We start from the raw sequence: 23549 nt of genomic DNA on the forward strand, positions 1-23549 counted from the left end.
CAGAGTGAAAAGTGCTGCTGCTGCCTCAAGAGCTGCATTCAAACGGAGGGAAAAGTAATTTCGCTCATTTAATAAGACACAAAAAAGCGCAGGACTGAATGACAGACGGACGGAGAGAGGAAGGGAGGGGAAGGAGGCAACAACAAAAGCAGCATCAAGGGCGACAGATGATGATGAAAATTGCTCTGCTCCACTGAGCTGTGGAGCTGTGAAGCTGTGGAGCTGTGTGAAGCTGTGGAGCCATGGAGCTGTTCTGTGGTGCTGCTGAGTGTAAAGTGTAAGTGTAACCACAAAATGGCAAATGCCAGACGCCAGTGCTACGTGAGAGAGCGACGCTTCGGAGGAAATTAAATTGAAATGAGACGCGTTGCCGCGTGCGGAAACGAAAGCAAAGGAAAGCAACATGGCGGGACAGAGCGGGCCAGGGGACGGACGTGCGCTCTACAAGTTGTTAAGACTATGGCAACAAACAAGGGGCATACAGGCGCCACAAGCAGCAAGCAGCAGCAGCAGCAGGAGTGGAGAATAACAAGCCACAGTACGCCGCTGGCAGGCAGGCAGGCAGGCAGTCCAAAAGGAATTAAAAATGGAGCAGCCCGGCAGGCGGAAATTAAGTTTTACCCCGCCACCCAGGCAGGATGCAAGGCCAGCAAGGAAATATGCTAAATAAACGCGAGTGCATGCATAAAATTACAAGCGAGTATACGCGAGCATACGAATGGGATGGGATCCCACAGCCGTGTCCGGACTACCGACTACGGGGCAGTAAGCCAGAGCTTAAATACTTTGGCCCATAAGAGTGTTCGGTCGCGCATAAGCAGGCAGCATAAGATAGATGTACAAATACGAAACAGTTTAAGGTATTTCTCAGGGAAAATAACGCCATCGTCACTGCACCATTTCGCATAAATATCGTCATGGTGTGATGTGTGGACACAAGCTCCTTCTTTGCATTGTTGACACCCAAACTTTGATTGATTTTGCTATTCCTTATAGATATATGTATCTGGGTTCTATAACCAAAATAACCTTTGCGTTAAGCTGCCCCAGTAAATACCCATTATTTATTTAATCTCTTTTATTTTATTTATTGAATAAAGTAAAAAAAAGTTCTTTTTTTTTGTTCTATAATATATTTTATATTATAATCCCCCCAAACACAACTTATATGCAGATTCGTTTGCCCTTCCATCTTTAAAATCTCTCCTGCATACTCGTTTGTCTGTGATTTCTGCAATCAAGATGTCTGCTTTCTTCCACCGTGAAAATCCTCTTATACATTTTCCAATCGGTCGCCTGGGCGACTCTTGCAAAGGACTACCGACTGCGGCTTGCGGAAACCCCATTAATGTGGAACGAAATTGTGTGCATTTTTTTTGCCCCGTCCGTCCGTCCGCCCGTCTGTGCTCTGTGCTCTGGGAACGTTTAACTGGCAACAGCACGTGAAGTGAAATGAAACGAAACGAAACAAGTGCATTATTTGCATTAAATTATGCATGCAACGAAGGTGAGGCAACCAATGGGGCAGAGGGACGGACAGAGAGAGCGAGAGAGAGTGAGTGAAAAGTGTCAGCAGCCGCGCGCGTTCACACGCAAATGGAGGTGGCGCCGCGCCGAGTGGGGGGGCTGCCGACAAACAATGCGAAAATAAAAAGCGGATCGCGCGAACAAGTGCGGGCCCTCCAGACCGCGGAGAGGCCGCAAAGGGGCCCTCGACTTGTGGGCCGCACAGAGTTCTCTGGAACTTAAATTGAAGCTGCGGCGCGGTGCGTCGCGGCAGTGGCAGCGTCGACCCAGCAAAAGGTGCTGTACCGACAGCGGAAATTATATAGAAATATCATTGGAGTTTGCGGAATTTAAATAACAAATGAGATTCTAATTTTCCGCCATCATTAATCCAGAGAATTCACACAATACTCAAGTTTTTTGTGTTAGGAGAGATATGGGGAAGACTCATGACTCATGAACACACTCACTTTTTAATCAGTTTGAATAGATCTTTCGACTTAATTAGCATGTAATTTCCCAATGTCATGTACACTAAAAATTGTCCTACTTGTTCTATCTATATATCCCATGGGATTATTATCGCTGAATTTTATTCGAATAATCTCACAAAATGTCGAGTATTCGACACGAAAGATAGCCAAAGTGTGACGCAAAACAAGATGGAACTTTATTACCCTGATAACGAAGGCAATTTGCAGAGTAAATCACTTTGGCTGCCTCAACTGTTCATTTTTAAGCGCCAGCTGACTTTATTTTTACTTACAGGCAACTGATGGGTATAATGCAACAGCCAATAAAAATCTCTGGGCATCAATATACATTTTTTCAATAGACTTAAGGCATATGTTTATTTTTACATCTTTTTTTCAGATGTGAGCTTTTTTTTTTTGCTCTTTACTCGAATTTTTTTAAGGATAGTTTTGAGGAAATTCGCAATACTGAAACACTTATGAATGCAGCTAACAATTGGTCCCCAAAACTTTGTATCTTAAGCAGACAGTCTGGGAAATAAATACTAATACTAATATTATTCCAAAGAAAAATTTGTGATATTTTTCGCAATATTGTTTTCGAAATTTAAATTTTTTTAAACTTAATCAGCAGCTAACTCAGAAAAGGGTATGCTAAGCTTTTTGTCTGGCAATTAAGAAAATGTGCCTATGCGAAAGATTAAGATCGTACAGCCCCCATCCCAAGCCACATTTCAAACACAAACAAGCAAGCAACAAACAACAATGTCAAAATGTATAATTCTATATGCTCTGCTTTGAATAGTCTTTCGGATGAATGTACCCGCCTGTCCGACACTTTTCCAGCTTCATCTGCCGTTCCATCTCCATCTCCTGCTCAATTTCCATGACCATAAAATTAGTGTTGCTTCCACATAGAAACCATTTCCTTCTGGTCGGTCCCTGTCCCTGTCCCATGTCCCCTGTCCCTGGCATATGTTTACACAGTGAACATTCAGCATATTGCTGCTGCTGCCGCTGCTGTTACTGCTGGTCTCTAAGCTGTTGCTCCTGCTGACCACTGGCCCCCCCTCTTTGGGCAGTACTCTTCCTTGGGGCGGGAGGTTGAGCCGAAGAAGTAGAAAATACCCCAAAGAATGGGGGCTGGCACATGCACCAGCTATAAAATGCAATGCCCGGAGAACAGCAACAAATGTGCCCTTCCCTGCCATAGCAACATCCCAGCATGCTATCCCCTATTCCGTTCCATTTCATCCCCAATCCCCATCCCCCCATCCATCGATCCCTTTCTGCTTCCTGTTTTGCATAGTCAACTGAATTTGATGGCATTTTCGCACAGCTTAAAACAATTTGCCATAATGCTTTTACTGCGTAACCATTCCAACGATATCGTGATGTCATCCGCCAGTGCCTGTGGCAGTGCAAGAGGCAAAAGCCACTAAAGATGCCATGGCAAGGGCTAAAGACATGCCACAGACGATAGATAGAGATATTGTGCCCCGGTACTCAGTTTCAATATAGCGGTGCTTCGTTCATCTGCAAAGTGGTATCCCTATAAACTTAATCTACTTATTTATCGTAAAAGTATCCACTCAAACAATTTGATTATATATTAAACAATACTCTGTGATAGTTTTTAGATATTCGAAGCTAAATGGAGGCTCGTACATCCCTAGTGTTTCTGGGTCTATGAAGCCAACAAATGTGAGAACTCCTGTGAGCTACTGTTATACAATGTGGATCGTAAATCGTACAAGTATCGTATATCGTATATATCAAATCTGTTTAAAAGGTTTTCCACTCCCTGCCCCACCCCCACACGTCTCGCTTGATAGCAGGACCTACTGCAAATTGAAACGGAAAACGGGATAAAGGCAAAACGGCCAACGAATCGTGGAGCGGCAGAGTAAATGCTCGTAAAATAAAGCGAAATGGCTTTCTCTTGATTTCTTGACGGCCACTGAAAATGCATTTCCGATAGCCATGTGTGTGTGGGTGCATTAGGTAATGTGTGTGTGTGTGTGTGTGTGTCTGTATGGGGGCGTGACTGCTGCAACATGCAACGCTAAAAGCCATGACCGTGCTGCACGCAATCATCGCGCAGGGTTCACGCCAAATCTGGTGCTGCCTTTAGCTTAAGAGTTGAAAGGTTCTGCCCCCTCAGAGTCGAGTCGACTTTCCTTTCCTTGGCCGACGAGGCACGCATCTAGGGGGGGCATCCCCTCAGCCATCCAGCCAGAAATAATAATAATAATAATAACGAGCCCTCTGCCCCGTTTGTTAGTTTGGCTGTTTGCCGGCGACTTTCGCAACTTTTGCCAGGAACTAACTTTGCCGTGTGGCAGCAAAATCCAACCGGGAGATGGGGCATGGCCTCACGTTGCTACGTTGCAAACTTATAAAGCTGTAAGCGGGTCAGTGGCAGCGTCCAACTCAGTGGCATTAGAACAGAGTTTCGACTATTTCGATAGTTTTGTGTTCGGCGAAAACTACGCGAGTATTTAACACTTAAATAGGGCTTAAAAACTGAACGCGTGGCCGAGAGTGGGGAGAGCTGATAGCGGGGCATTGGCCAGGGCAGGAAGAGAGCAAGGGGGAGGGGATCGAGGATGCAGCATTTGGTGGACAGCCAATTGATGGGGCACATTCCTAAAATGATGCGAATGACTTTGATTCGCTGTAAAAATTTCATTCCTTTCGAATGACACGAGCAGAGGCCAAAAACAAAAAGGAATTATTTAATTTTATAAACTGCATTAGCTGTGCTTATATATTTGTACATTTTAATCGAAACAAATTAAAGCCTGGTGTTTGGTGTTGGGGTGTCATTAAGTGTATTCTGAATTCCAGCAGATAAAATCATCAATAAATCAATTGTAATTTACAAATATTTCAGCACGAAATAAACATCCAAGTGGATTATTTTTATTTTTATTCATACACATATGTACATATGTATGTCGGTTCGTCTGTCTCTCCAAATAAATACTCTGTTATCGCAGACTTAAATATCTTGGCAGTCTTTATATGCACCATAAAGCGGTGGACACGCTTTCGAACAACAACAACAACAAAAACCTTATCAGCAAGACTCGAGATGTGCGTCGACATGTATTTGATTTTTGGATGCTCTGACACTCTGACACACCCTTTTGCACTTTTCACTTGTGATTGTTGAAGCATAAAACTCAGAGCAAAAATCATTTGGATACCCGAAGGACCTAATAAAACAAACACACAATAATTCGCATTAATGGGAGGAAGAGCCAAAGCCATTCAATACTCTGAATAATTTCGAAAATATGTATAGTATTTAATGGCCTAATCAATTTTGAATACGACGCCAAGGCGACAACTGAAAATAAAAGTAAGACTTAACGATCGTTTAAACTCCAAAAGAGCGAAAGAGAAACGTGAATAATAAAAGCACAGCACAGTGCGCCAATGCCAGAAGCCGGGAAAATGTCTGCGTCTTGCGAATCACTAAAAATTTTAACAAAAGTTAAACTTCCGCTTCCGCTGGCTCCGCTGGCAACGCTACCAAACGGCAACGGCAAGCGGCAGCAACGGAAGCGGGTAAAGCTTTTCAACATTAAAAAGATGTAAAGGAGCCGCGACAGCGCCAAAAAGCCAAGAACGAAGACGGAAAGTGGCGGTGTGGCAACGGGAAATTGTGCAAAATACTTATAGCCTTGATGGCAGGACAACAGGGGTCGGCCGGACGAAGAGAATCTGAGGAGATAAGCTGCGCGTATAGGAGAGGATTCTCACTCTCTCTCTCTCTGGCATCCTAGCTTCCAAGCACACACCTCCCCATCAAAATATGTCGCGAATATTCAAAACATGCTCTCGAAAAGTATTTTTCCAGCACATGGCGGTGGCAGCAGCCCGAAAACAGAGCCAGGCCATGCCTGCTCCGTGATGAGCAGGCCTCCGGCCGAGAAATATGCAGGCGGGACAGGCAAGTCACGCAAACTTTTCGTGTGCCACCACCACACCTGCCTCTGTGGCCAGGTGGCAGCATGTGGCACAGAGTTAAGTGCGAGTCAGCGGCATGTTTGCATTTAATTTGTGGTCACTGGCTGGTTCCCGATTCCGGGGGCTTGGAACGGAGTTAAAGTCCATCGCAAACAAAAGCAAAGCTGAAGGAGAAAGGAGCATAAAGCCAGGAGCGAGGCAAGTGCAGCGCAAAAGGCAAATCGTCGAGAAAGATTTAATCAAACAAACAAGCAAAAAAAAAAAAAAGATGAAAAAAAATAGAAGCTGTCCGAAAGGGGGGAGGGGGCACGGTCACTGAAGGAAGGTCAACTATGATGCTCCTCCGCAAAGCCAATGGCAGACGAGAGAGACATATAGATGATACATATATAAAGGAACAGAAGAAAAGAACAGAATAGAAAATAAAAGTAAGTGAAAGATAGAAAGGCAGAGTACGGCAGTGGCAGGGGCAGAGGCAGTGGCAGGCCAACAAAAGCTGCAGACGTGACAAAATTAGTGAACAATGGCCGCAAAACTACTACGGATGGGATGAGAGGATGAGAATGGTGATGGGGAGATTGGCAGGGGGATGGGATGGGATGGTGGCACGGGCATTATGAACTCTCGCCAGCAGCAGCAGCAGCAGGATGTGATCCTCAAGTCCTGAGACACACAACGGACTACTACTACTACCACTACTACTACGACAAAATGTGGTCAACGTTGGCGAAAGGCGAACAAAAGAATACTATGAGCCGTCACACAGTGTGGAAGGGGAGGCAGCACCTACACCGCAGGGTGCTGTTCATCGACTATTAAATACCCCGTGTCGTAGGGGAATTTTTTTAATTGATTTTCGCAAGTATAGAACAGAACAGAACGGTACAAAATGTAGAAGGAATACCAAAAATAAATGTTTACATTCATATTTATCATGTAAAAGAAACTGTCTTGGAGTAAATCCGTATATGCTCATTCCAGTGCATTCACTGATTCAAGGGTATTTCTGCTTATCTTCATTCTCCCATTATTCTCCTACGTACACACCACTCGGCGAGCCTTGTCTCACTCCCTCAGCCCCGCATTATCGTACTCTGTTATCGAATTCTTCTTTGAGTTCTGCTGATCGCACGAAGATTATTTGTTTCGTCATTTACTGGTGGGGCTGCGGGCTTCATTGGTCACACACAAAAACAAAAATACAACAACAACAATTAAATTCTCAATGTTACAATTAATTCCAATCTTCGACTTCTTAGGGCAAAAACTTAAAATTCATTACTAAATGTTTTACTTTTGCATGCTTTTTATTTGAGTTATATTTGTAGTTCGCCATCAAATAAAATACATAATAAAAATACTTTTGCTTAGGAGACTTTAAAGCTTAAACTGACATCCATATTATATTCAACATAGATGAATATACACACATACTTGAATTTATTACACACAATTTTTTATTGAATCCATTAAAAACACTAACTAATTGATTCAAGATAAATTGAATCGAGAAAAAATGTCACACTGCATGACATTTTTATAAACCTCATTTCACATTCACAAATAAAACCAAAACAAAACGAATAAATATCAACAATAAATTTGAATAATTCATAAAAACACAAAAAATATATTTTGAAAAGCGTGTATTTTGCCCAGAGAATTTCATGCATAAATATTTACCTCAAACTACCAATTTGTGGTAGTGATAATGAAAATGTGGTCTGCAGTGGCCACAATAATCTATATAGCTTTGTTACTATCTTGCCCAAATGCGTCATGTCCCCTTTCTGTCCTATGCATAAGTTGGTGATAATATCGCTAATGAGTGAAGGCTGCTCTGCCTAATATGCTCCTAGTATGACTATAATATAGGGACTCGGCATAGCATAAAGACGCATTAGGCAAACAATGGACGACTAGTGGGAATGCACACATAATGGCCACACGGACACAGAGAAAGAGAGTGAGAGTGAGAGAGAGACACGCTTGTGCGGCATGTGCGTGTGAGTCCAGGACCTTTAAAGGGACCGGGGGACCATCAACTGTCAACGGGCCACGGACAATTTGCGGCGTGGCAAATTGAAATCGAAGCAAGCCAAATCGAATCGAATCGAAGTCAGAGCTAAATGTTTGACTTGATGACTCAATCGAAGGGCGCAAATATTTGTGGAGCCTTCAAGGCATCTGTCTGGTGTATCTGTCTGTCTTAAAGGTGCTGCTGCCGGCAGTACGGGCGGAATGCCAGAGGAGGCTCACACGAGGATGCAGGCCAAGTGCATTCCAGTCCAAGTGCAGCAGCAGAAGCAGCAGCTCGAAAAAGCGACAGGAACGAAAATGTTTGTCAGCTGGCTGGCAAAAAAAAAAAGCAGCAGTAAATGGTTGGCATAGCGCAAAAGTTGCTGGCTTCCTGCTTCCTGCTGCCTGCCTGCCTGCCTGCCACATGCCTCCTCTTGCTGATGCCTCCTGCTGCCTGCTGGGGGAAAACAACAAAAAAATCACAATTCTCAAAGAATAGTTTGGACAACTTTTAAGTAACATCCAGCGGGGTTCAGGTGATGCTTCCTCCTCCTCCTCCCCCTTCTACTCTGTGGCACGGAAGTGTGTCACGACATTAAAGGAGGCCGTGGCAGAGTGGCAGAGGACTCCCGCTCGATACCGGGGCACTGAAAATATTTCAGGCACGCACACAGCGCCTTCAAGCTATGCATTGGAAAATGTTCTAACATAAATTTAATAAACCAAAGCAAGCAGCAACCAGAAACCAGCACCCAGCCAGTCCCGGGCTCCAGCTCCAGCTCTGGCTCCATCGCTGTGGCATGCTGCATGCGGCGTTGGGCGTTCGGCTAAGCCTGCGAAATATTGCGTATACGCAGCGGTGTCAGACTGTGTGCTGACGGGGCAGCATTTTCCCCGATATGGGGGCAGCACCGAACGTATGGTTTATGATGTTGCACAAAGCTTCGGGGGCCTTATAGATTTTCGTACACCACATTTGTCTTGCTTATCGGCGACCCACTCTACACCCCAGTCCATGTGCTGACGTAATCGCTCATGTCGTTTTGGCCAAGAGTGATTAGATACCACCCACGGAGGAGGAGAAGCATGAGGAGCTGGCACTGGCTGGCTTCTCGTCTGCATAATTTGTACGAGACATACGATCCATTTATGCCAGCTAATAGACATTTAATCGTATGCCCCACCCCAGAGTCCCAGAGTGTGGGGGGCGGGGGCATGTGGCTCAAGTGCCCGAGAGATGAGATTGGATTTATCGCATGTCCCAGCAGCACTGGCATTTGGAAGGATGAGCTGTCCTTTGCAATTTGCAGCAGAATGTCACAGATAATATGATTAATCTCAGACCGAAATATCCCTCGTTTCGTACCAGCAAAGTGCATTTCATGTCTCAATTTATTCTCTACCTGAGAACATTTACTTAATTTAATGATTCCAAAATTCTCTTGACTTTATTTAATCGGTATTTAGGTGGAAAATTTCCTAAGAATTTCCTTGTACGATAATTTCCTTCTTTGATGCCCACGCAGATTCCAAAAAAGTTCTCATGCTGATACGCCATGCATAGTATCCACAAATTATATGGTTTCTGGTCTCTCATTGGTTTGCATGCAGTCTATCGAATATATCATGAAGGGCTTATCAAAAATATTTTATTGAATTTATTATTTTGTTGCTGCTTTAATCATGGTTTTCGTCTTTCTCTCATTTAAGTATAATTAATTTATTTTATATGAAGTTAAATCCCTTTCATCTACTTCTGAGAACTACAACTATCGGTGTAGCAGATATTTATAGCATTCCCATTTGTGGTACTAGTAAGATTTACTCCGAATTAAATACTGATTGCTTTATCCTGACTGCAGAGAAATGATTCATAATTCCAAGAAAGCCTCATTCTCTGCCAAATGTCACACATAGTAGCTCCGACTAATCGGTGGTTAATGGCTAGAAAAGAAGGTACATTCCTCGACCGGTGCCCAAGCTTTGTGCCGTGTCATGGCATTTTGTCAGCTTAATTCTGTGGCCCTCCGATTAGCCACCGATGACTCTTCTTCTGGCAGTTTCCCATCCCCTTGGCAACTTCTTTGGAGCGCAACAGGAAAATGTTTCTTACTATGGGTATTTTGTGGGTGCCTTGCGGTTAAAGAAAAATGCAAAAGAGAGAGGAAAATAGCTGAAAGAAAAACAGAGCAAAACCCTATAGCAAATGGGGAAACAAAATATGAGAAATACACTCAAGAAAAAATTGTGCGAAGTATTATTCCAATTAAGAAACTCTCTGCGGAAATATGGATAACTTTCTCCCTATCTGGCAAGCGAGTGAAAGAGAGAGAAAGGGAGACGGAGAACCAAGGGGGGAGCCAAGTAATGAAAATCTAATCAGCAAATTGTTCAAATAACAGCGAAAACACAGACCCCGATTACCAAGAGTGGGCAGAGGGCGATGGCAGAGGCCATGTGCGGCAGGGGGTCGGTCGTCATTCCGGCCCCTCGTTGTGGTTGTGGATGTGGGTGTGATTATGAGAATTACTGATAAGCGGTGCGGTGTACCCCTTTGTTTATAGAGAGAGAGAGAATCAGAGTCAGATGATATCCATCCACCCGAATGAAGCCCCCTCGATGGAGGTGGAGGAGGAAACGAGTTAATCAATTGCCATTTGTCGAGGACTTGAAATAAATGCGCATCTCATTGTGACAGGGAGACAGCTGGCTGTCACAGGAACACTTCCATTCATCCATCCTCTAGCATCTAAAGATCCAATGCAAACAGCATCGAGAGTGGATATATGGGGAAATATGCAGGAGGCAAGTGCAGGCTGCACGTTGCATGCATGCAACATGCTGTACACATTGCGTATACGCGGCGTGCTCTCATGCTCCCAGACAGATAGACAAGCAAAACAGACAGACATCCCGGATGGCTAAAAATCATTCTGAGATATGTATGTAGATATGTGGATAGAGGGATGGATGGATGGATGGATGGATGGATGGATAGATGGAGCCAGCAATCGACATGTGAATTTTTGTGCAAATTGAAACACGCTACTGATACGTGCCCACTCTTCAAGCCTTCTGGATTGCGGGGGCAAGTGCTCTGTGTGGCAAACAAACAAAAGAAATGCAAACAAAATCTGTTACGGCAAAACACGCAATAAAGTATGCAGCAGCGGCCCGATACGAGGGGCAACTGGTCAAGAGACAGAGACCCCCCAGCCCCACACCAAAGCGAACATTGGAACGAAATCGCAGATTTATGCAAAATTCCATCATTTCAATGATTGCCAAGCATCTTGTCAAATTTCTAGATAGATTTCCAAGAAAGTGGAATGAAATCAGTTGTTGCTCAGTTATCAATTGGATGTTATCTCTCTTCTTGAGCTTTCTTTGATTATGATTTATGGAAATCATATTGTATACATATATCTCAATTATAATATAATGTAGGGTTAGCTAAGGGTTAATGGTTATGGAAAAATATTTCCACCGAGACCAAAAACAATTTAAAGCCAAGAAAATTCTGTCTCCGATATTAAAATATTTTTCATATTCTTTTGTAAAACCTATAAAAAAGTCTAAGAGTCTAAAATAAGACTAGATAAATCCGATATGAGCCAACAATTAAATATAATCCTTAAACAGGCTACTAAGAACAATAGTTTATGTCGGGATAATCTCAAAGCTCAGTATAGAACTGCAGCACCACTGTGAATATCCAGTGCAATCCAGGGATATCCTTTCAGAGGGCTCTTGTGTGCTTGTGTGTGTGTGTGTGCTGCACCTGTAAGTCCCCGAGGCATTCCACTCCTGCTAGTCCTCGCCCCATTTTGTGATGCATTCATTCCAGTGGCGGTTGGTCAGTCGGTCAGTCAGCTAGTCCGCCAATCCGGCACTCGGGCATCCCAGCCATTCATCCATCTCATCCGTCCGTCTGCCACCAGTTTGGGGGCTGTCGCAACGAACGCTCAAACCGCATTGCCACGGCCATGCATCAGAGGGGCAGCCAGGCAACCAGGTAACCAGGCAGCCAGGCAACCAGTTTGAGCCAAGTGGTGGCAGTGGCGTGGTGATGCACGAACAAAAAACACCAGAAGCATCCTACAAATTTTGTTTTCATCTCCATCATTTTTTAGAGGCAGAGACCAGGAGTGCCGCCATCCTGGTGGCATCCTAGAGGAGAGGGTGTGTGTGTGTGCAGAAGGTACGGCAGAACGACGACTGGGAGTAGGGGCAGAATAACAACCAATTTATTTGGCCACGCTGCAAATTGTTACCCAACTCGCATTCGATCATCATCATCATCATCGTAGTCATCGCATCCTTCGCAGGACCCTTGCTGACGAAGGGGCTGCTGGTCACCAGTCGTCGTCATCATCAAAAATCGTTGATTGCAACAAAACAAATTGCATTTTAAGGAGATTACTTGTCCGGACCGTCTGCTCTCTAGATGAATAGTTCAGTTCGTCGAGTGGGTTCAGTGGGCTCTGTGGGTCTCCCCTCAATCAGTTCCATTGGTTCTGGGGATTGACTTCAAGTGTGAGTGTGCATCTCTGTGTCCAGGAAAATCCATGGAGCATCGGGTACGGGTGAGTGCGAGTGGCCGATTTTTTAATAAATCATGGCGCATTAGTATTGGATTGCACAAAAAATGCACTGCATACGGCTGCGTACTCTACGTATTTCTTTTTTGTTGGGGCGAATTGGCAAACATCAATCGAGTCCCTGGCCAGAATGATGGAATGATGGCCCGTTCACGAAGGTGAACCGGAAAAAAGCACACAATTTGTAATCTTGATATCCAGATGGCTAAGACAAGAACGGGGGTTTAATGAGCCAGAAGCTTAGAGGTTGAGAGAATGCGAAATGAATATCTAATTGAGAATTGCTGAGAACTCAGCTGCCCTTTTTTCCTATCTTGGTTCTCGAGCACAGCGAAGAATGTAGCTTTTTCCCACTCACTTATACAATATCATACTCTTTAATCGACTTCTTCTTTGTTGTCTACGGATTATTTGTTCTTGCTTAACCCTCGATGTGTGATTATTAGATAAATAAACTACTCTTTACATTTAAATCAAACGCCCTTTAATTTTATGCATTGATCCCAGATCCAAGCCGATTGCTCTTGCCTCAAACAGCCCCTACATCCGCTCGTTCATAGCCAAAGGCTATCGATGCCACAAATAATAAACAAATAATAATTATTGATATGTATGTACATTTTGCATAAATATTAATCCAGCTTTAACATTTAATTGGGAATTATTAAATGATATTATTTTCAATCAATTTTTGTTTTGAAAAATATTCCAAATAGCATTCCATTAATAATTTCTATAAATAATACATAATAAGCTTAAACATTCAGTTGGGAATTCTACGCTTGTGTATTTTTTAGATAACGAAATAGTAATAAAAATAAACCTTTTATTCCATTGCTTTTATCATTCTCATAATTATTCATACTCCATAATGCCAAAAGTTTAAATGAACAAGCAGCAGTAAAATTGCAAAGAATACAAATTAAAGTTTATAACTTGTTCAAATCGAGCGGAATTAAAGATGGGCCCATCCTTAAAAATTCTGGGCCAATCATATATGTACGTATGTACGGGTATATTCCGTAGAAATAGCCTGTCCCTTCAGTGCTTTAAAAACATTCGAATATATGATATTATGATCTGCGCTAAAGCTGTTTGCAAACGCCCGCCCGAGACCTGCTAATAAAAACAAATCTGCGCCCCAACCAAAAGCTCACTTTGCTCCTGCGGGGAAGGGAACGGAAGGACCTAACCTAACCTAACCCACCAAAAAGGCGACCAATAAAAAGCCGAGGAATTGTAAAAAATGCATGATTCAGGCACTAAAAGAGCCAAAACGACCCGGACAGCCGTCGTCCTCGGAAGGGGACTTTTCCATGAGTCACCAACCAGCCTGCTCCGACGCATAACAAAAGCGCACGAAGGTAACAAACAAACAAACAGGGACTGGACTTGAATGTAGGTCCGGGTCCGGGTCCGAGACCGAGTCCGGGTCGTAGCCAAGGCCGGAGCTCTACCCAGCATAAATTTGCAGAATAAATTCAAATGTTTCCGTGTGCGGGGGTTTTTTTTTGTTGTTGGCCTAGTAGCCAACCACGCGGCGTATTAGTAATGTAATTTGATTTGATTTTTATGTTCCGGCTACAGAGATGAGAATAGAAATCGGGGATGTGAATGATGGAGGAGGATGATTGCGTTGCAGAGGCAAACAGAGGATTTTTATGTCCGCCTAATGGCTATAAACGCACGACACGAACTTATCGCAGCTGCCATGCTAATTGCGGACAAGTGATTAACTTTAATTGCAGCAGATAAAAGCCCCGAATCGAGGCTATATATAGTCTGAATATGTGTGTGTGTGCAACTCTCATGAATGAATGCTGCCACAACATCATGGGGCCACAAGTCAAAAGTCCTGCAATTGGCCAACATTCCGTACTGACAAACAAACAGACACTATTCACTACGGATTACAGATACCAAAGCCAGAGAATAGCCAAAAGTTTTTGCAAATTATTTCTCCATGCTTATGCCCTGTATTCGTAGGGAAAAAAGGATATGTTTTATTTTTAACAGGCAGAAAGGCAACAGGCAGAAACCAACCCAAAAACACGAAAAAAGACTCAACTGGGTATCTCTTTGTCGAGTCATTTATCTGCCCAGCGTTCTTTCTTTGTTTAGATTTGGAATCAAAATGTGTGTGAGAACCAACGTTTGGTTTTGGCTTTGTCCATGTCCAGAGTTTTCCAGAATTGGGCCATGAATATTTGTAATTTATTTTGCAGGCATTCGGGGAAATTGCTATTTATTTGAAACGAAATATTGCACAATGTGCATTCAGTCGGAGGTTTGATTGCCAAACTAAAACAAAAAATTGGGGATGCTGTGTGAGAGAGGAAAAATGCAATAGTCCGGTCCGTATATTGTGTTGTGCAAATTGAAACTAATTAAAGCTGAGTAATCAATTTATATCTATCGAATTGGTCCCGGTTTTCGGCTGGATGCTCCTTCTCCGAAATTCAACATTCCACATCCGATCCGACTCTCGCCCGACTGCGACTGCCGACGACGGCACAGAGCGGGCAGTGAGACAATCCAATCAAATCGGCAGTTGTTAAAGCGTTTTGATTTCAGTTTCAGTCGATTCGGTTTCAGATTAATTGCTTTGCAATTATTTCAATTTGCAATTACAGTAAATTTAATGATTGCCACTCAACTCAATCCAGAGACTGCATCACAAGGCCTCGCTCGATGATAGCTTAATTTTATGGAGAGGCGAGAAAATTACGAATAAAAATATGGGGAACAAAAGGAAAAAGTATTTCCAAGCACTTTCCCATTGTCGATGTGAGAAAATTCGTTTTACTGCCGATGAAAAATGTACATTAATTCATATTTTTGTTGCACAGACAATGTATAGCAATTTAATTTGATCGTTCTAGTAGTGCTTGAATTAAAAGTCGAAAAGTTTACACATAAAAAATATGAGGAAGCAATAAAAAAGCATTTCTATAGGGTTAAAGAGAGAGTAATTTGGCAGGACAGAAAAATGTGATGGAACCGGAGTATGATCCGGCTGGAGACCAAATCAGGAGCAGAATGAATCCTCTCCCGCTCCAGCCAAGTGGAAAAAGGAACAGCGGGTCAATCGAAGGTAAAACAGCTGAAATGGACAGTTCTCGTGTTCGAACACTGTTCGAGGAAATTGACAGTTCAGCAGATAACGTTGGGTACCGATGGCGAGGGTTTATTTCGCAATTAAAGTGCAATAAAAAACAAAAGAATAGAAGAAACTTCAAATTGCTGGTTACGGCTAATTACAAATCCAAAGTAGCTCACTTTCGATTTCTCAATGTATTACTAATAGGAATGGAATGTGGGGGAATGTGTGTTATCAAGTGCACCATATGACAGAAAGCTAAAAATATATTTAAAATGTTTATTTAATTGTGGACTTAATGAGTCAAAATCTTTTGGCTTTATATTTGTTGTGTATTTATTCATTTTTCTCGAAAAAAGTGTATCATTTAGACGCATTCCCTCCACGAAAGTTCCGCCGTTCATATTTTATTCATTTTGTTTGAATATTTTTTTTTATGGATGCTGCTGTTTCTGTTTGCCCATTTCCATGTAAACGATATGTCATAACATATTTGTCGAAAGAGGAGAAAATAAAACTACCGATTGTTTACATGATAGATATACTGGTTATAGTCCGAGTACGACAATGTGGAAGTTTATTTGGACGATAAATATTATTGCAGATAAACAACGACATTGTACGGAGTCGGTCATTGAATTTTGTATAAAGAATTCCATTTAACTGATTATAATATCACTTAGAGGCAGAAACTACAAAAGCTACCAGCTAGAGCTGTATCTAAGAAGATCTTTCAAATAATAAAGAGATTAATGTTTTTATAGTCTGAATTTTTTAGTTTTTCTCTTTCTATAATATAAACTATATACATGTATTAATCGATGTTATCTTGAATCGTGTTGGGCCGTAGATAGACTTATTCCCACAACTATACACAGCTTTTACATAGCTTTTGCATAACTCTAATAGACACACACACACAGGTGGAGGGCGTTGCGCAAAGAGATCGAGGGCAGGCCAGGGTCATGGGAAGACTACTACGATCGACAAAAGCGACATGTTCGGATGCTACTTACATACCTTATTGAACGGAGAAACAGTTAGGCGACGAGGGGCTTGTTGTTCGGCAGCAGAGATGGCATTCGGAACGTTGGAACAATATTTGTCGATGATGTAAAATTCAGCGGTACACACTTTTAGTATTATGGTTTTTTATTTGCACTGTTTTCTTTTGTTTTCTTTGTTATTTTTTAAAACTGAAAGAAGAACCGAAACATTAGAGTTTTACTTTATGGAGCGGGTTCCCTAGTATTTCTAGTAATTTCTTGGAAGATCCCCGAGCCACAGGCGTAATAGTTAGCTTTTAATTAGTGTGCGTTAGTCGGAGCACTTAAACGTATAAATGGGGAGTTTCTGGTGTTAAATGAGGTAATTTGTTAAATTTAAAGCCCCGACTACTAAGCAAATCTTTGGCCAAGAAACAGGTTTCCCGGCGATAAAACCGGAAAACAAAAAAGACAACAGAAAAACAAACGCAATCCAGAAAGCGAAAAGCATCGTCTAACTGTAAGTTTTTTTTATAAGCAAATCAGCATCTACGTGGCTGAGTGTGTGTGCGAGCACATGTACATTCAATGGAATCCAGTCACGACACGCCGCCGCAAAGTCACAGAGGGCAGAGGCAAACACACAGTCTCGCACACTCATGCAAAGACAAAAAGCAAAGTCAGACAGACAGACAGGCAGCGGCGCTGGCATGTTGGTCAGGGGACGGGCTGGGACAGGGGACAGTTGAAATCCAATTAAAAATAGTTGAAGATATTAATTTTAGAAAACCACAGAGGCATTGCATTATTGACGTTAGTCTTTGTGATATTTTTAAGTTTTTTGGCGTCATTGGCGCTGCCGCCGCCGCATTGACACAGTTCGCACTCTCTCGCTCTGGCTCTCTGCTTTGTTGCTTCTCTGTTACTGTTTGTTACTTTGCTTTGCTTTGCTTAGTCTCTCTCCAATCTCTGGCGATGCTTTTTGCTTGTCTTTTGGAACAAAACCAAAATCCGAGAGTGTGGCATGTTGTATTTAAACAATTCTTCTTCCAGCAAAGCAAAAACACGCTGGCAAAGTCAGTCGCACAAACACACACACAAAAGCAGAAGTCACAACACTCTCACACCAACACTCAGTCTCGCACACACACACACACACGTAGGCAGTTCAAATTAGTTGGCTAGAGCGAGCGAGCAACAACAAACTGCTGCTGAGGCGGCGACGATGACGACGACGGCGACTGCGATTGTTATTTAAACATTTTTCTCTCGTCTGACACGCGACATTTCTTTCCCGTTTTCAACAAACACAAAAGACAGAAACAAAAACATTAAAACACATGCAAATGCAAGAGCCGCATTCAAAAACAATTACAAAATCATGACAATCAAGCACTTGACGCGTGGAGCAAAGGCGGCAACGCGGCGAGACGGCAACTGCAGCTGACTACGTGTAAATTCTGAATTTTTGTTCCAGCTAAATTTGATCACTATCGTCTGGTCTGTCACTATGATTTACTACCTTTCCAAAATGTTCAATATTCCGACTGTTCGAACGTAAGCGGAAAACAGAATCACGGAACCAGAGACATTCGTCCGCTCCTCCACGACACACAATTCACGACGCGACGGCAAAACAAATGCCCCAAACCCCAAACAATCGTACGCTAGCCCCCCAAACACCGAACCCAAATAGGCCCCCATTACCGACCATTCAAATGTTCGTGAAGTTCTTTTAAATACGACCGCCTTCAAATTTTGCTGGCACCTATGGTGTGCCTAAGGTGAGGTGAGGTTTGCATAGCCATGTCCTTTATGTTGCTGTGTTTTTCCTCGTTGTCCATACCTTTCCATAGCATAGCGCCGAGGTTCGAGCGAGGTTCGACTTCGCTCAGTGTTTGCAGGACATTGAGAATGGATGTTTCTACACCTTAAGTACACCTAAACTTAAGTTGAAAGATATATTGACATATTAATCTGGCCCCCGAAATAGGCAACTTGTGTCCCCGAACCTTAGCAATATTTTGATCACTATCGTCTGTCAGTATGATTTACTACCTTTCCAAAATGTTCAAAATACATTTAACCCGGTTCTGATACCTATTATTGGTACCAGCGAGCTGCAAAATTTCGTTAAGAGTAGTTTCTGCATTCTGAAATTACAAACAATATCTCAAGTCCATATATCCATTTTCCCAAGGTATGCAGAATTGTTGCTCATTCCGTGCCAAAGTTGCACAACAATGCTGCCTCTTCATTTCCACATGTTGCTGAATTTTTTCCCATGACGCAACAATGAATCTTCATTCCTTACGCGTTCCCGTTAAGAACATGTTTCTCACACCACGAAAAGTCACCACGAAAACGCTCTCTTCACCTCTGAAAAGAGAGCAAATTTTGAAACGCTCTCCGGACTCATTTCCGCCGCAAGTATGAGTATGACGGAGCAGACGGCAAAACAAATGCCCCAAACAATCGTACACTAGCCCCCCAAACACCGAACCCAAATAGGCCCCCTTACCGACCGAAACATGTTTCATTCAAGTGTTCGTGAAGTTCTTTTAAATACGACCGCCTTCAAATTTTGCTGGCACCTAAGGTGTGCCTAAGGTGAGGTGAGGTTTGTATAGCCATGTCCTTTGTGTTGCTGTGTTTTACCCTCGTTGACCATACCTTACCATAGCATAGCGCCGAGGTTCGAGTTTGCTCAGTGGTTGCAGGATATTGAGAATGGATGTTTCTACACCTTAAGTACACCTAAACTTAAGTTGAAAGATATATTGACATATTAATATGGCCCCCGAAATAGGCAACTTGTGTCCGTACCTTAGCAATAGTTCTACCCTGGACGAAACAAATCATTAAGGGTATATTTATAGTATATTTTGCAAAATTTCGGTATATTTTCGGGGTTCAGATGGTATATTTGATCAATAAATCCGCGGTCACACTCAGGCAGGCGAAAAGACGAAATTTTCGATAAAATTAGCAATTTGTAAAAAAGTTAATAACACCATGCAATAGCAACAATAGCGAACATCTGTGCTCCAGCGCAGCCTTGACAGAGTAGTCGCCATGGACAAGATTCTGGAAGAGGTGAGTGGATCGAATTGTTTGCCTTTGCACCACCCTTTTTCTATTCGGGTTTCCAGGTCAAAGGCAATGTACAAAAGAAGTTCAACGAGGTTCGCGCGGCGCTGCATATGCGCGAGAAGCTGCTGCTGCGACAGCTGGAGGTCATCGCCAACACCCAGCAGCAGCAGCAGCAGCTAAAGTCGTCGCCTGTGGACAGCCCGGACACGGACCAGGGCGGTGTCCGCTTCATCACTGACGAGGAGGAGCAGCTGCTGGCAGCCATACGCAGCTTTGGCCACTTCCTGCTGGACAGCAACAGCAACATGCAGCTGGCACTGCAAGACTATCGGAACACTGGACTGCGCAACGAGGACTACATCGAGCCGCTGGACGACCACGATACGATGTACAAGTGCCTGCAGGACCGCAAGATCTCATACTATGACCTGGAGGACGAGGCGCAACCCGAAGCCATAGTTGTGGACTTTTCGGGGAACAAGACCGTCGTCGAGGACAACGCCAAGCGTTCCATTATCAACATAACGCTGCAGGAGGCCAAGGAACTTATACGCAAGGCAAAGATAAAGCGCGAGCCCCCCGTGCCCGTGGTCGTGCCGCCGCTTAATCTGGAGGAGCTGGACGATGAGCTGGAGTCGTCAATAGCCGATGCCGTCTCCAGTCTGGGCCGAGAGACGGCCAAGTCGAAGAGCAGCTGCCTCGAGCTGCCATCGGCGGATCCACCCACCAAGCCCAAGGGCCGCAAGCAGCGCTTCAAACCAAAAATCACAATCAACAACTGCAACGGCACCATCAACCTGCGCAACATTGCCAGCCTGACGATCAACTGCGCCACCGAGGAGGCCGTCAGTGCTGATATACCGATCGTCAAGTCTGCCGACTCCAGCAGTACCACCGAGCAGTCTCAATCGCAGTCGCAGTCCACTCCCACAACCACCGCCTCCAGCTCGAACTATTCGAGCAACGCTAGCTCCCGTTCACAGTCCAAGAAGCAGTCTAAGAAGCATGCGCGGCAGGCGGCAGCGGAGGAGCCGCCAAAGCAGCAGGTGGCATCCGGCTCTGGCCAGTCTACACCCACACCACGGAACGGCTATCGCTTTCAGGAGGTAGACACTCACGATGTCACCTGCGACTTCTACAATCGCCTGCTCAACGAGATCAAGAAGAGCTTGAAGGAGAAGCCGCGCCGGCCATACAACAATGTGCCGGAGCCAGAGTCAGAGGCACCCACAACGACCTCGTCGGTGCAGACAGCTGCTGCCGATTCCAGCTGCGATGCTAACTCCAACACAGTGCAGCCGCCGAGGCAAGAGGACGTCTCCACATCCACCACCATCAACACTCAGAGCCAGGCCACAGAGTCGATGTCGGTGTCGGGGTCACAGATAGCGCCGGGTAGGCGCTTGGTTCTGAAGAACTTTGAGAACCTGAAGATCATCCTGGAGGCAAACAGTGGGGACGAGGACTCCTTCCATCCGGTGCAAATTGAGCAGTGGCTGGCCGAGATCATCTCCGAAACGGACGTGGAACCGATGCATAACACCGACATCCTCGAGCACAGCCAGATCAATAATACCGAGAGCCCTTAAATAGGCAGGCAGGCTGCATCCCAGCGATAGCCATAATTCCACATAAATCGCAATCAAAGCAATCCTTAAAACGCACTCAGTATTCTCCCACACACACACACACACACACACACACATACACGACTATTCGTACGTAGCTCTAGTTTCCCCTTGAATTAATTGTTTTATCTCGATCCAATGATCCCCCCTTCCCCATGTACTTATTGCATTTGATTTTGTGATTTTATCGTTTTGTAAGACTTGAAAGTGTACCAATTTTATGAGCCACTAGGCCTAGGCTAGCAAATAAGAGCTATAGGCTATAGTGTTCAGTGTTCGCCACATCATACATATATACATGATATATTTAGCTCTAATTGAAATCGAAATCGGCCTAAATTAAAGTGCTAAATGTCATCATCTGTACCCGGACCAAACTTTCGCTGACCCACTGGTTCGACCGGTTCGCCCGCTGAAACATTGCGAAATATTCGACCAAACAATTGAAATTCCATATGCGTCGCCCCACACGTACATCCGCACACAGCACACAACACAGCACATTAGACTTCCAAATCGGATCGATTGATAAGCACGCAGATACGCATTTGTTTACGTACATATATGAAAGTCTATTCTGACGACAGCAGCACCATGGTGACTACACATGAATTACACAATGACAATTCTATAAAACTAAAGACGATACCCGAGGAAACCTGTTTTACATATACATACATACGTATGTATGTGGGTATGGATTGCACGATTTTTGAGACTTTCGATGGTTCAGTCTTTTGCACTTCTTTAGGCGGTTCTGCCGATGATGTCCAGCAGGTAGGGGGTGTAGTAGGTAATGATGCAATCGGCACCCGCACGACGGAAGCTTCTCATGGACTCGAGGACGGCATCGCGCAGCTCGAAGGCGCCCGCCTTGGCGGCGTGATAGAGCATGGCGTACTCTCCGGACACCTGGTACACGTACAGTGTGTGGTAGGGATAGGAGTCCTTGGTCTGCCGCAGAATGTCCAGATACGGCATGCCGGGCTTCACCATCAGCATGTCCGCTCCCTCGCTGACATCGCGCTGAATTGCGCGCATGGCCAGGCTGCGGGATCCGCTGGGCAGCTGGTAGCAGCGACGGTCCCCAAACTTGGGGGCCGACTGAGCCGCCTCCCGGAACGGACCATAGAAGTTGGACGCAAACTTGGCGGAATATGCCAGCAGAGAGACACTGTTCAGGCTCGCGTCGATAAGGGCCTGCTTAATGGCCCGTACGCGATTGTCCATCATGTCCGAGGGAGCCACGATGTGAGCACCAGCCTGTCCGTACGCCACGGCGATCTCGGCAATCCGCTTTATGCTCGGTCCGTTCTCCAGACCCGCCTTGCCCAGCAGCCCGCAGTGGCCGTGCGACGAATACGGACAGATGCACACGTCGCAGGCGATTAGCAGATCGGGAAACCACTCCCGCAGCTTGGGCAAAGCTCGCACCACAGGGTTGACCGCCGAGTCCGCATTCGAGGCCTCCTCGTCCTTCAGCTCGGACTCGACCACGCCGAAAAGCAGCACGGAGGTCAGCCCTTTCTGGACCAGCGGCTCCAGGTGCTCCCGCAGCCGGTTCACGCCGAACCTCGAAATCCCTGGCATGCTCGCGATCGGCTGCACATCGTCGTCGTCGCTCACAATGAAGACGGGGTACATCAGGTTGTGCGGCGAGATCTCACAACCCGACTCCTGCAGCAGTCGCAGGGTGGGATGGTGCATGCCACTGTGTAGTTTCCGGTCCATATTTCACACAACTTATGTTTGGATTGGCTGCTATAAAATAAATTTGTAAACACAGCTGGTTTTTAACCTAAAAGGTTTCAATGGTTTTTAAATTATTATTTGAGCCCGATACTATTACGATAGTATCGATTGTTTTCTCCAAAACATTCAACGTTGATATTCCTCGAATTTGATATTCCGTTTAATATTGCCAGCTAGCTGGGACTCTCAGCCCTAAACAAATAATTGTATCCGATAGATACATACATTTTCTACAAGACTGGTAAGTTTTCAGAAGTCCTTTTTATTGGATTATTTCCATATTAAGGTTCAAACAAAAACAACATAAAACGAATGTGACGTCGTTTTGTGGCGTTGCCAGACTCGTGCAATTCGTAGTTGCTGCGGGCTGCCATACCATGATTTTTTGTGATATGAAATTCGTCAATTTTGAT

The 23549-nt window shown here is 44.3% G+C and overlaps 2 protein-coding genes and 1 long non-coding RNA gene across 6 annotated transcripts in view; 1 reads left to right on the plus strand and 2 right to left on the minus strand.

The window, feature by feature from the left end:
- The window catches only part of LOC111070454, a 46298-nt gene extending 27562 nt beyond the window's left edge, over positions 1–18736 (minus strand). The window contains exons 1-2 of one of the 4 annotated variants that reach the window (XR_005968624.1): positions 18722–18736; positions 16698–16873 (exon numbers count right to left, since the gene is read on the minus strand). This is a non-coding gene — a long non-coding RNA (uncharacterized LOC111070454). The other 3 variants (XR_002607356.2, XR_002607354.2, XR_002607355.2) reach the window with 3 other exon arrangements.
- Positions 18737–19579: 843 nt separating this feature from the next.
- On the plus strand, positions 19580–21353 carry LOC111070494. The gene is made up of 2 exons (XM_022361085.2): positions 19580–19759; positions 19816–21353. Exons 1-2 carry the CDS (start codon positions 19739–19741, stop codon positions 21343–21345), a joined length of 1551 nt encoding a protein of 516 aa, XP_022216777.2. The 5' UTR covers positions 19580–19738; the 3' UTR covers positions 21346–21353.
- A 588-nt stretch (positions 21354–21941) lies between these two features.
- On the minus strand, positions 21942–23191 carry LOC111070495 (delta-aminolevulinic acid dehydratase). The gene has a single exon (XM_022361086.2). It carries the CDS (start codon positions 23113–23115, stop codon positions 22132–22134), a length of 984 nt encoding a protein of 327 aa, XP_022216778.2. The 5' UTR covers positions 23116–23191; the 3' UTR covers positions 21942–22131.
- Positions 23192–23549: the final 358 nt, after the last annotated feature.

This window comes from Drosophila obscura, unplaced genomic scaffold (assembly GCF_018151105.1).
Source record: "Drosophila obscura isolate BZ-5 IFL unplaced genomic scaffold, ASM1815110v1 contig_1, whole genome shotgun sequence".
NCBI lineage: Eukaryota > Metazoa > Arthropoda > Insecta > Diptera > Drosophilidae > Drosophila > Drosophila obscura.

Bases quoted from the DNA above. Each gene is read 5' to 3' on its own strand.
- LOC111070494 (XM_022361085.2), top strand. From the start codon at position 19,739: ATGGACAAGATTCTGGAAGAG. The intron at 19,760-19,815 runs GTGAGTGGATCG...TCGGGTTTCCAG, and splicing joins TGGACAAGATTCTGGAAGAG to GTCAAAGGCAATGTACAAAA.
- LOC111070495 (XM_022361086.2), bottom strand. From the start codon at position 23,115: ATGGACCGGAAACTACACAGTGGCATGCACCATCCCACCCTGCGACTG.